Source organism: Emiliania huxleyi (genome assembly GCF_000372725.1).
Source record: "Emiliania huxleyi CCMP1516 unplaced genomic scaffold EMIHUscaffold_57, whole genome shotgun sequence".
Classification (NCBI taxonomy): domain Eukaryota; phylum Haptophyta; order Isochrysidales; family Noelaerhabdaceae; genus Emiliania; species Emiliania huxleyi.
In genome coordinates, this window is record NW_005197722.1 from 529,931 (window position 1) to 542,620 (window position 12,690).

At 64.5% G+C, this 12,690-nt stretch overlaps 2 protein-coding genes across 2 annotated transcripts in view; both read right to left on the reverse strand.

Moving 5' to 3' along the window:
• EMIHUDRAFT_452167 (Hypothetical protein) overlaps positions 1 to 1,922 on the reverse strand; it is a gene marked incomplete at both ends in the record, with an annotated part of 4,401 nt that extends 2,479 nt beyond the window's left edge. Inside the window, 6 exons of the mRNA XM_005765048.1 lie at positions 1 to 305; positions 413 to 671; positions 1,031 to 1,091; positions 1,171 to 1,339; positions 1,659 to 1,738; positions 1,812 to 1,922. The exon at positions 1 to 305 is cut by the window's left edge and continues 181 nt beyond it. Of these exons, the coding sequence (XP_005765105.1) occupies positions 1 to 305; positions 413 to 671; positions 1,031 to 1,091; positions 1,171 to 1,339; positions 1,659 to 1,738; positions 1,812 to 1,922 (985 nt within the window). The remainder of the gene's footprint in view (positions 306 to 412; positions 672 to 1,030; positions 1,092 to 1,170; positions 1,340 to 1,658; positions 1,739 to 1,811) is intronic.
• Positions 1,923 to 4,601: 2,679 nt separating this feature from the next.
• Positions 4,602 to 5,327, reverse strand: EMIHUDRAFT_104177 (hypothetical protein; the record flags this gene model as incomplete). Its single annotated transcript, XM_005765049.1, has 4 exons — positions 4,602 to 4,665; positions 4,738 to 4,802; positions 4,923 to 5,061; positions 5,146 to 5,327. 4 exons carry the CDS (start codon positions 5,325 to 5,327, stop codon positions 4,602 to 4,604), a joined length of 450 nt encoding a protein of 149 aa, XP_005765106.1.
• Between the last annotated feature and the right edge of the window lie 7,363 nt (positions 5,328 to 12,690).

Below are 12,690 nucleotides of genomic sequence, written 5' to 3' on the forward strand. Positions count from 1 at the left end.
CGACGCGCGCGCGCCACTCCGCAATCTGCCTCTCGGAGTACTTTCTGGGCTGCTCCTTCGCCTTGGTGGCGCGCTCCAGTGGGCCGCCCGGGCGCCCCCTCGACCTGTCGACCATGTCAAGCAGCACCTTTGCACGGCCCATGTCGTCTGCCGACCTCCGCTGCATCTCGGCGAGTGACTCGCCGACGAGGTCGCGGTTACCGCCGCTTTTGAGGGCCTCGTACGCGTCGTCAACGTTGGAGATATGCTTGCCCCTTGGAGTCATCTTTGCATCACCCTGCCCTTTGGTCTTGGACATAGGCCCCCTGAGAGCGGCGGGTCGATCAAAATACGATCAGAAGACCGAGTCTCTTGAAAAAAAGAAATTTCTCGCCGCGTTGTGTGTTCACGTGCACATGCAGGCGGCGAGCACGAGTTTGTGGCCGACGGCGTGGATCTGCGGGTCGCCTTGGACGTCGCCTTGCCACCGACGATGCCCTCGTTGCCGCCCGACCCGAGCAGGGCCCCGTACCCGTTGCCGCAGTCGATCGGGGCGGACGCCTCCTTGCGCTCGTTGCGCTCGTTGTTGCGGCGCGACTTTGAGGGGGTCGTCCACTCGGTGATGCCCTGTGCACACGCACACAGGCGCGTCAGCAGCTGTGGGCGCCGGATCCGCTTGCAGAATGCGCGGCCTTCTCGGTCGGCGGGAGACTCGGCGGCGGTGGACTTGGTGGCGGCGGACTCCTCCGCGGCGGCGGACACCTCGCCGGCGGCGGACTTGATGGTCGCCTCCTCGGTGGCGGACTCCTCGGCGACGACGGCCTCCTCGGAGGCGGCCTCCTCGGCGACGGCGGCCTCCTCGGTGGCGGCGGACTTGGTGGCGGACTCCTCGGTGGTCGCCTCCTCGGTGGCGGCCTTCTCGGCGGCAGACTCGGCGGCGGCGGACTTGGTGGCGGCGGACTCCTCCGCGGCGGCGGACACCTCGCCGGCGGCGGACTTGATGGTCGCCTCCTCGGTGGCGGACACCTCGGTGACGACGGCCTCCTCGGACAGGCGGCCTCCTCGGTGGCGGCCTCCTTCTTCACGACGACGTTGTTCTTGACGCCGCACGCCTGCGCGAGGGAGAAACGTAAATGTTTGGAGACGGGGACACCGCAGGGACAATGACGATCCTGGCGTGCGCGTGCGCACCTCAGCTCCGAGGAGCGAAGGCGGCAGCGACGTGATGCCGGCCTTGACAAAAGCCGTTGGCCCGAGCTCGGTCTGAACCTGGGCCCCCTCCTCAGGCGCGAAACAAAAGCTGATTGGCACATTTGCGAGGCTCCGATGGAACACGTGGGGGTTGTCGAACCAGACGCCCCTTGTTGATCTCACAACCAAGAAAGCCGACTCGCTCTCATTGAAGTCGACCATGTGGCGCCTTCTCGGTTCGCGTCCTGCATGTAGTGTTACCAACTGATTTGTCAACCCACTTTGCAATGCCTGGGCCGGCCCTGCGCATCTCCACCCAGGGAAGGTACCTGCGACCAGGAGCAGGAGGTGCATGAAAAGCTTGATGTTGCCGTCTGTCTGTGTGGCTTCAGCCCAGTCTTGGCCCACATTCTCGCGCATACCGGTTCCGATGTGCCCGGGCTGCCTCCCCGACCTACGGTGCCGATGTTCGATTGTCGATGCGGGACCTGTCGCCGAATCCACCGTCGGTCTCCTCGCCGGCCGCCGCCTCCGTCCGCGTGTCGCAGTCCGCCGCCGCCGCCTGCTCCTCCGAGAGTGGAGAGAGAGATATTTTTTTGAAAACCAATTCTTCTCTCCGCACTCTTTCGTAGGGTGCCCACAGGACCCAAAAGAAAATAGCTTTCCAGCTCAAAAAGGGACGCACGAGGCAAATCTGATGTTGGATTGTTCCAATAGGAGCGAGGCCTCTTCCGTTGGGGGACCGAGTTCATAGGAAACGAGGGTTTCCCATTGTGACCCGCTCCAGCGCGAGCGTGACACTGCACTTGGCGCCGAGCGCCCGCGGCTCAGACCTTGTGCAAGCCGACCCTCGGTGACCACGCCGGTCCGGACCGATGGCGCTCGGTGTGGAGCAAGCAAGACACACCCACCCCCCATCGGCGCGCGCCCGACCTTTGAACGGCCGCCAGGAGCACCAAGAGGACTCCTCATGGCTGTGGTAAAGTGGGCTTCGACCGGCCTCGGCTGGGGGGGCGGGTTGTCCCGGCTGCGGACGCCTTCTGCAGCCCCCTGGGCGTGGGTCAGCACCCCAAAAATGCCCCTCAGCGGCATACAGCACTGCCAGCCAGCCTCTTCCTCCTCCTCAAGGGCTGTACTATAGGCCATATTGCGCCGCCTCCTACTGGCAGCCGGGCGGGCGCGCGCCGCGGGCGCCTCGGCGCGCGCACGGCTCGCAAAGTTCGAACGAGTACTGCCGCCCGGCCGCCTCAAGGCTGCCGGGCGGCAGTACTCGCCTCGCAAGGCGCGCACCGGCTGCTCTGGCTGCTGCGCCGGCGGCCGCTGCGCTGGCCGCTGCTGCGCTGGCCAGCGAGCGGTACGACCGCCGGCGGCCGCTGCACCCGCGCCTTCCCTCGCGGGCGCCGTCGCGCCGCACGCGCCCAATTCTGCTGGTACACGGCACGCGTCGTCACACAGCCGCGGAGAACAGGCGGTGCTGTGCGCGAAGCGCGCGCGATCTCGTACTTTTAAGGCTGGATCCGGCCATTCCAAGGGTATACCTGTGAGAATCCCCAGCGCCCCACCCTCCTAGTCACACTCTCAATATCTCGACTCTCCAACACGAAGTGCTGCGATCGGGAATGGCGCATTTTTTTTCGTTTCTTTTTTTGGGTCCTGTGGGCACCCTATCTTTCGTGCCGCTCGCTCGCCGGTGCGCGGGGCATGGCCTCCCGCGCGGCTCGCGCTCACTCGGCCTGCCTCCGCCTCACGGCTGGCTGAGCACGCCATGGGTCCGCCTGGTGCGGCGCTGCTCGCTCGCTGCGCTGCGCAAAGCTGCGAGGAGCAGGGTGGCCTCCTGAGCTTGAGCATTGCGCAGCGTGGCTGCTGGTGCTCGAGGGCGGCCGTGCGGTGGCGTGAGGGCCTGATTGGTGGTGACCTCCTGCTGCATCAGCGTGCGCAGCATGCTCCCTCACCCGGTGCGGAGGCATGCTGGTGGGCGACTGGCGCCAGCTTCTCAGTGCTGTCCTTGGCGTTGTGCAGCATGTCGAAATACTCCTGTTGCGCTGACCGGCGCGCGGGGTGCGTCATGCCGCGCGTGGAGCGAGAGGCTCGAGGCGCGCGGCTGTCGGTCAACCCTGCGGCGCATGCGCGCCGCCAAGGCTGCTCAACAGGACTGTGGCATTGTGGCGACGCGGTCGCCGTTACTCCAACTTCGCTTTGCCAATCGAATTCCGGTCGGTTATAACGGCGGAAGTGTCGGGGGGTACGGCGCTCGAAAAAGTGATCTGATCACCCGAATACCACGTTCGGATCGCTCCTCATCGCAAACCCCGTCAGCAGTCCTCCTCCGGGAATGTACGTAAGAGCTACATACACTGAAAAAGGCAAGCGAACGAGAAGTCCATAACTTTTCTTTTTCCTCCTGGCTTCTTAGCCCCCCGGCCCTGGATGTGCGGTTGCCGACTGCACTCCAAGTGCTCCAAGTGCTCCGCGTCCGAAAGTATACAAGAAGAGGCGAAAGAAGAGGACGGACACCGGTGATGACAAAACAGACGAGAGCAGGGCAGACCCGGGGACGGGGGAGCCGGAGCAGACGGCATCGGCCGCCGAGGGAACGTTGGGAAGAGGCACGAGGAGGGCGGCGACCTCAACCGACTATGGAGGACCCGTCACCAGACGACGCAGGGCAGAAGACGGTGAGGCGGAGCAGACGCGCAGGGCGAGACGAGGGAGGGAGCAGGACTTTGCGGAGATCAGCAGGAGGATGTACGAAGAGATTAGGAGCAGCAGGAACCCGAGGGACCATGTGGAAGACGGCTAGTGCTAGTCCCCTATCGGGAGGACGACCCCGGCTAGTCGCCGACCACCCCCACAAAGAACCCTGCACAAAGATCGCACGGGCGGGGACCTGTTCCTTTTTACCCATCTCACAGTAGAGGTGTCCGTTTTTATTTATTTATTTCTCCGCGTCCGTGTCGCCGCCGCCGCCTTCCCTAAATTATGTGCTGGGCAGTCAGTGCACACCCCACGCGCACACAAATCACTATCAGTATCCGCACACACACCACACACGCACTTTTTTCATGGATGGACTTGGAGGATGCCCGCAAGAAAAGAGAAGAGCGGGGAGCTCTTTCCGCCGGCGGGCGCGGCCCTAGAGGGCTACAGCCTATACTGCAGCGTGTACGGGCGCGACCGGCCCCCCAGCTTCGGCTGAGGGTTGACAAGCTGCGGAGCCCAAATCACTGTGAGAGGCGTGATTTCTTTTTGGATTTCAAAAATCTCTCTCTCTCTCTCTCTGGACGCACCAGCGAAAAAATACATAGAGAGCGCCGGCGCATGAGATATGCAACGCAATCCCGGCCCGCGGGCCCGCCGCCCCTAGACCACGGCCACGAGGGGGTGGCGAGATTACAAGGGTGAACTCGGTAAATACGCCGCGACGGGGGGGCCTACCCCAGGTCCGCGTCCGCCTCGGTGACGATTGAGCCGACAAGCGGCGGCAAGTTGGTTGGCCTACCGGCAGCAGCGTCGGGGGTCTCGGATTGGGCCGGATCGCGCAGGCCTCCCGGACGGGCCGCGGCTGACCGCGCAGACGCAGCCTTGGGCTTACGCTGGCTGAAGGTGCGCGCGGCTTGGTCGATGGCCCGGAGCTGCAGTTCGAGGGGGGGGCCAGGCGTGAGGGCTCTCAAAGAGACGCACGAACGAACCGGCGACTGCAATCCCGAGGCGAAGAGAGTGCGTGTTCCGCGCGGCGTGTGGCGGCGGCGCACCCTCGCGCGCATGGTCTGCTCGGCGTCGATGTGCGGCGGCAGGCGGAGGCAGCGAATGTCCTGCCCTCGCACACGCAGTGCCTTGTGCTGCCCGCTGTCGCCCGCCGCCGGCCACGCATCGACAGCAGACAGCAAGACGCTGGGCGCGGCGCGGGCGCGCGTGTTGTGAGAGCTAGTGAGGACTGCACGAACGGCGGTGGGGTGCGGCGGTGGGCGGGCGCACTTCATTTGCCCGTCGGCCTCTTCAAGCCACCCTGTCAGCAGCGTGTCGTCGAGCAGCTCGATGGTCACGCGCACGCGGCCGATCGTCCCGTCGAGCCGACGCTGCTCGGCGAGGGGACGCTGCTCGGATATCAAGGTGAGCGTCGGCTCGGAGGACGACGTGGGTGTTTTGCGTTTCGACATCGGCAAAAGCGGCCAGGAGCGGCGTATGGTGTACTCGGGCACGGTGAATTCTTAGAATACAAGCCTGTAGCTCAGCACACTCACGTAGAAATTTATCTGTAGTGTAACCCACTCCTAATATGAGCGTCATTTTGTACCGACCCCCCCTACTTCGTGGGGACCCCCCCGCCGGTCGGTGGTCTGCCCCCGAGGTGGACCGGACCCCCCCTCCGGTCGGTCGCTCTCTCGGAGGCGGGAGGTGGGTGTGACGACCGACCCCCCCCTCGGTCGGTGTCCTTGCCGTGAGCCCCTCAATCAAACGCTCTCCCTCCTTCTCTCGCGAACCGCTACGGGCGCTTCGAAATCGCCGGTTTAACTTTTCACTATGAAAACTAGTTACGCGGCACGCTGTTGCAGTTTTTTCATGCGCCACCGCGAGTCCAGCCTCCATTTGCTGCTGCTCGCCAGCGGCGCGTCAGCTGTGCAGGACATTTATCGCATCCCAGCGTCGCGCGTGGCCATCTGCCTCTCGCCAAAGGTGGCCAACTCGGAGATTATGGACTACGTTCACTGGACGCAAGTCGGGCCACCTCTAGCGTGCGCGTGGAAACCATCTCACGTGTTGACAGAAGACGCGGCATGCAATCACACGGACGATGAACACGCGAGTCGGCTACGACGGCCGGTGCCCGCGCCGCTTCACACGTGTGGCTACCAGGTGGATAGAGAGGTGGGCGGTGTCCTCAACCTCACGCGCTGCCCCGGTCTGACCGCCGCGTACACGCTCTACGTGCCCTTGCGCGACCCGCTCACACGGCTGCTGTGCGTCTTCCATAGCAAGTATGGCAGCAAGACCAGCAAGGAACGAGACGAGGCATTCCGTCGTGGCTATCTTCCAAACTTCTCGTTGGATCCGTCGCGTGGCCCCGCGTTCATTCGCTACCTCGACGCAGTCACCCGCCTGCTGGATGATTGGCATGCCGGCCGTAAAACGCCCCACCCGGATTGGCACGTGCTCACCCAAGCCGACCAGTGCCTCTCCAAGCCGATGGCCGAGCTGCAAGCTTACGGCCGCCGCGTCCGGCGCGTGCCGATGCCCATTGACCGCCCGTTCCACGGACGAGGCAGCGGGCTCGACGCGCTCTCGGAGGCGCTCGGGCTGCCGGCGGCCGCCAACTTCACGTCGCTGATGGGAGGGAGCTACCATTTCCAAGATGCCTGCTACTCCCCGGTGCTCGACGGCCAGTCGCCGCAGCTGATGAGGGCCATCGTCAAGGCGCTCGCGCCGAGCTATGCGGCGCTGCGCAGTCAGTTTGGCGTCAACTACAGCTATCCGGAGAGTGAGGCGGCTCTCTCGCGCGCGGCCAGCTCGCGCTACGTGCGGCTATGCACCGCGTCCTACTCGCTGTTCGCGCGCAACGCGTCCGATGCGGTCTGGGTGCATCTGTATGGCAGGTCCTCCGATCCGCTGGAAGGGGCGCCCGCTGCGGGCGGGGTCGGCGGTGTGCGTATGTGAGCATGCCACTGGCCCTGCTGTGATGTGATAGCGTAGGGCTGTGCAGGGCTGTGCAGGGCTGTGTACTTGAGCAGGGTACTGACTACTGACTGTGAACACATGGTTGGGTCCGGCCTCGGTAGTTTTTTCGCCGATATTCGTTGCTGAGAGAGCTGAGTAGGGGGCTTCTGGCCACCCCTTCACCCCTCCGCTGAGCTAGCCGCGATAGCATAAAAACTTACACTGGAAATCGGCCACAGGTTGGCGTGGTGGCCCGAGGCCCGTGGCCGCTCGATTGGACACGAGCGTGTTCCGGAATAAAAAATGACGTTTTAGACCGGAATTTCGACGCCCCTGACCCTCCCTAACATCATACATCATAACCCCATCAACACAGACACTGGACACCACACCAACATGTGCATACATAGGCAAAACGTGCTCCCCGCGGCCCGTCCGCCCCCGCTCGCCGGGCCTGCTCGGCAGCCTTGCTCGCGACCGCGTCCGAACATGCGCCCGAACCGCACGCGAACCCGCACACCATGGAAAAGTTCGCGAAGAGAAGGTAGTCCTAGCCGCCAGGATGAGGGTCCAGCTCCAAGTAGAGCACCTTCGAGACCCGGTCGAAGTTGGAGCAGACCTGTCGGCGCGCAACCACACGTCCCGTGCTGCTAACTTCTTTGGACCGTAGATACGGCCAAATCGAGACTGGCCATTCTGCTCGAATCCAAGCGTCACGGTCGCGCTGTGCTGCGACGCGACGCGACGCGACGCGACGCGACGCGACGCGACGCGACGCGACGCGACGCGACCCACACACGCGCATGGTGCACCGCATAAGCACCGTTGTGAGCGCATGACGCGTACGGACTCAACGAACCCGCTCAGGCCAGTGGTAGGTGTCCATGTCGTCTCCGGTAGCTCCATGCCGCAAGCGTGACCGCGTTGTAGAGCCACAAGGCGCAAAACAAAACACAAGCGGTGGGTCTGGAAGATAAAGTAGCCCAAATCCTGGGGCCAAATTAATGGATTGGGTTGGAGCTTCGCGACCCTCGGCGCTGCAGCGACTGCGGCCCGGCTCTTGTCCGAGCGAATCTTGTAGGATGTGACTCCGGCGAAGCGGCCCTCGCCGCTGACCTGGTCGAACGACTGTGCCATATGCACTCGACGAGGCAGGCTGTGCTTACGATACGACCGTCCGTCCGAGGTCAGCGCTACATGTAATCGGTTGTGGATCGGTTGTGGACAGGCACGCGCCACCTAGCCTTGCGTTGGCGAGCGCGTCGATTGGTGGTGGTTGGTGGCAGCGCGCACCCTGCTCGCTCGGCGGCTCGCACGAATTCTTTGTGCATGTTGCAGGCCTTGGCCCAGCCGTGCTCGCCGAGCGAGCCTCCGCCGCCTCCACCTCCGCCTTCAATCTCAATAGGAGGGGGCGAAGCCAACCAGTTTAGACCAGTTTAGACCACTGCTAAACACGAACCAGATTAGTCCTGTTTACGATAAACTGGGTCTAAACCTGGTATGTGTAATGCCCCCCCCCCCCTTTTAAGGGGGAACACCCCCCCCCCCCCCCCCAGCTCCCCTCTCTGTGACGAGAGAGACGCGGCTCTCAGCGGCACGCGCAAGCGTCAGCGTCCGTGCCTCTTTTCGCGCTGGTCCGCCAAAGTGGGCCACTCCGCATTTGCATTTTGGTTTTGGGTTGTCGGAGATCATCCATCACGCATCAGCTCTCATGTCTCATCACAGTCAGTCACGTCAGTCAAAGCAGTCGTGGCACGTGGAGCAGTCGCTGATGGCAACGGCGCCGCCACACGCTCCGGACGACCCCGACACACCGACACACCACGCACAATGGGAGGCTATCGCGCACGATCGGGCATCGCGCCGCAAACAACTCGCCGCACAGATGGGGGGGAGGCAGAATCCCACACACACCGGAGCAGCACAGACACCTTACACGTCAGCGCTCGCTCGATGTGGCCGGCGCTCTCCCCTCGGTCCTATCTCGCCTTTTCAACGGCGGCGTGCGGCCACGCGCCGCGCCGAGCCGGTCTCAGCGGGAGACCTCGGAGCCGCACGCGATGCGGGCATGCGCGATGGCTCCGTTGGCTCCGTGCCTAAGGCAGATCGATTAGGGTGTGAGCTGGGCAGCCACCGTTTCTGTACCCGCTCGATCACGTGCAGGCCGTCGGAGGCCGCGCTGGATGGCCCAGGGCCGGCGGCGGTGAAGGCGTCCGTCGATGAAGGGATGTCGTCGAGGGAGCCATCGTCCTCCGCGGCTGGTGCACCGGTCCAGTTGTCGGAGTCCGAGATCGCAGTCGACTTGGAGAGTGTGTTCGGCCCGTTGACGAACTCACGGAATGTGAGCGACTTGGTGCACGCTGATGGTCGAGCATCATGACTCGCACCTCATCCTGAGCGCAAGGAACTCGCCCAGGGGTCAGCTGTTGGCGTCGCCGTTTTCTAGTGGAGGGGACCTGCGGCGGACCCGCCTCTGTTGTTCGGGCAGTGAGAGACGCAGGATCTGCACGCCAAAGTGGGGCCACTCCGCATTTTCATTTTGGTTTTGGGTTGTCGGAGATCACCCATCAGCACTCATAGTCAGTCACGTCTGTCAAAGCAGTCGTGGCACGTGAGCAGAGTCGCTGCATGCAACGGCGCCGCCACACGCTCCGGACGACCGACACACCGACACACCACGCACAATGGGAGGCTATCGCGCACGATCGGCCATCGCACCCACCGCAAACACCTCGCCGCGCAGATGGGGGGAGGCATAATCCCACCCACACACACCGGAGCAGCGCAGACACCTTACACGTCAGCGCTCGCTCGATGTGGCCGGCGCTCTCCCCTCGGTCCTATCTCGCCTTTTCAACGGCGGCGTGCGGCCACGCGCCGCGCCGAGCCGGTCTCGGCGGGAGACCTCGGAGCCGCACGCGATGCGGGCATGCGCGATGGCTCCGTTGGCTCCGTGCCTAAGGCAGATAGATTAGGGTGGTGAGCTGCGGCAGCCACCGTTTCTGTACCTCGATCACGTGCAGGCCGTCGGAGGCCGCGCTGGATGGCCCAGGGCCGGCGGCGGTGAAGGCGTCCGTCGATGAAGGGATGTCGTCGAGGGAGCCATCGTCCTACGGGGCTGGTGCACCGGTCCAGTTGTCGGAGTTCGAGATCGCCGTCGACTTTTGGAGAGTTCGGCCCGTTGACGAACTCACGGAATGTGAGCGACTTGGTGCACGCTGATAGTCGAGCATCATGGCTCGCACCTCATCCTGAGCGCAAGGAACTCGCCCAGGGGTCAGCTGTTGGCGTCGCCGTTTTGATCGAGCTGCATCCACTGCATGGTTTCGTAGCCAAGCGTAAACGCCCAGGAGTTGGTGCCTGGGTGACTTGCTGATGAGAGCGCCTTCCAGGCGGGTAGTCGTGCCCCTCACCTAAGGTCATGCGGCGGCGTCAGAGGGGGTGGAGGGGCGCGAAGCGTGAACATGGAGGCAAGCAGGTGGTGGCTGCACCTGGCCAAAGCCGGCGACCTCAAAGTTGTCGTAGGTTGTGCGGGTGTCGCTGAGCGTGAGAGGGACTGGATCGGCAGCAGCGCGGGCGGCAGCGGCCGGAGAGAGGCCGGAGAGCCGTCGGACGGAGGCCGGTCGTGCATCGGCGCGTCGGCCGTAGGGGCCGGGGGGGCGGCGGCATCCATCGCTGCGGGTCGCTGCGGGCCGACGATTGTGGACTGATCGATCGTCGGCGGGCGGTGTTCTCGAGTGTTCAGCTGGGACGTTCTACGTTAAAAGAGCGTCGGCGCGGACACGAGAGACTTATAAGGGTAGATTATCCCGCGGCGCGACGGTCCGAAGGCTAAGCTCAAAAAGTATTTACGAATTACAACGAAGAATGAAACAAAACAACACACTCTCTCTGAACAGAATTTAAACAGAACAACTCTGTTCGCTGGGCGCGCTGGACTCGCTGCCTAGCTCGCTCGGCTGGCTAGCGTCTATGCTGGAGTCGCTCGGGGGAAGAACGGAGGCGGAGCCGAGTGGCGCGGTGAGCCCAGCGGTGGCTAGCGACCTGCTCCGCGCGTTGCGTCGTCTGTAGCGCACGAGGCCGAGTCCACAGGCGAGGGACAGCAAGAGCACCGCGATGGTCACGGAGATGAGGCCCACGCCTCGGAGGGTTCCTGTCGCGCTACTCGGTTCGCTGATCGTGGACGTGGAGGCTTGCGGCGGCAGCGGCGGGAGCGGCGGCGGAGGGCTCTGCATGGACGACGGTGGGGGCCGCTCCACCGCGGGGTCGCACGCTGCCATGGCTCGCTGGATGGTTGGATAGGCGCCCTCGCTGCTCGAGCCACGTCCAATGCACACAGGTGGGATCGACGAGGAGGAGCGCATCGACCCGTCGAGCTCCGTCAGAGGCACCCAGAGGAAGACGTCGAAGGCGCACGCCTTGTTGGGTGTCTCTTGGCGCAAGCTAAGCGTGTTGCCCTTCAGCGCGATGGACCCGCCGAAGCCAGGGAGTATGTTGGAACACTTTCGCCGATAGAGAGTGAGCGCGTACTCCGGGTTTTCTGCGATCCCGTATTCGAGACGGCGTGCGAACCGCACTTGAACGCCGGGGGTGCCCGGCTCGCACCGCTCGCAGTCCTTGTCGGGCCATTGTCGATTCGAGAGCTTGCCGACTCGATCCGGATTAGGGGCGAGGCCCGTGAGGAAGAGCTCGGTGGCAATCTGAACGCCGGGGGCGTGCACCTTGAGCCAGAGGCCCCCGTTCACCCGGCTGCTCCATCTCTCGACTTGTCCGTTCATCTCCTGGGCGCCAGGACGGAGTGATTGCTCCGTAAGTTCGGCCAGAGCAGAGGCGACGTCCGTCTCCCCATTCAGCGACAAGCGGCGGGCGCTGTTCGGGGAGGACGGCGGGGGGGCCAGCGGTGGGGTCGGGGGGGCTAGCGGCGGCGGCGACGGTGAGGCATCGCGCTCAACGTGGTCGAAACCGCTCAAGCAAGAGCCCTCGTGCACGCCGAGCATCCAGTCAGATCGCGACTCCACGTCACCGGCGTCCGGGCCGGCAAAGCCGCACCTCAGAGCGGTGCCAGCGCGCCAGCGCGTTGTGTTGACGACCCGAGGGTCGGAAGGCAGGCCGTCGTATGGCGTGGCCTTGAACTGGTACCAAAGAAGCGCTGCGATGTCGTAGGCTCCAACGACACCGTCGCCGACCGAGGCGTCGCCGCATTGCTCAAATCCGAATAGGGACTCGTCCGTTTGGACTAGCTGGCTATTGTTCATCATCATTGCATGGAACACCTCCGTCTCAGGGTCATAGACCGTGGCCTCGGAAGAATCGGTCACGGTGCCAGACTCGTAGTCCATGTTGTGAATCCCGAGGGTGGAGCTGCCAGCGATGTCGAGGCACTCGAGCAAAGGCTGGACCGCAGCAGCACACGTGTAATTGTCATAATTGTCGTGTCGCGCTGAGGCGAGCCAGAACTCCTCCATCATCAGGAACTCGGCAACCAAGTTGCCATCAGGCTCGTACCTGAGATTTGTGCCTTCGAATCGCATGAAGTCGAGCGTGCATGGCAGCAGCGGCAGAGGCGGCGACAGTGGCGGCGGAGAGCGCGGCGGCGGAGAGGAGGGCGGCGGCGACGGCGAGGTGGAGGGCGGCGGCGGGGCAGGTGGTGGAGGCGAGGGCGGCGGCGGCGACGGGGGAGGCGGCAAGGGCGGCGGCTGGCTCGGCGAGGGCGGCAAGGGCGGCGGCGGCGAGGGGGGCGGCGGCGGCGACGGCGGCGGTGAGGGCGGCGGCGGCGAGGGCGGCGGTGGTGACGGCGGCGGCGGCGAGGGCGGCGGCGGGGACGGCGGCGGCGGAGACGGGCTCGGTGGCGGCGGGCTCGGTGGCGGC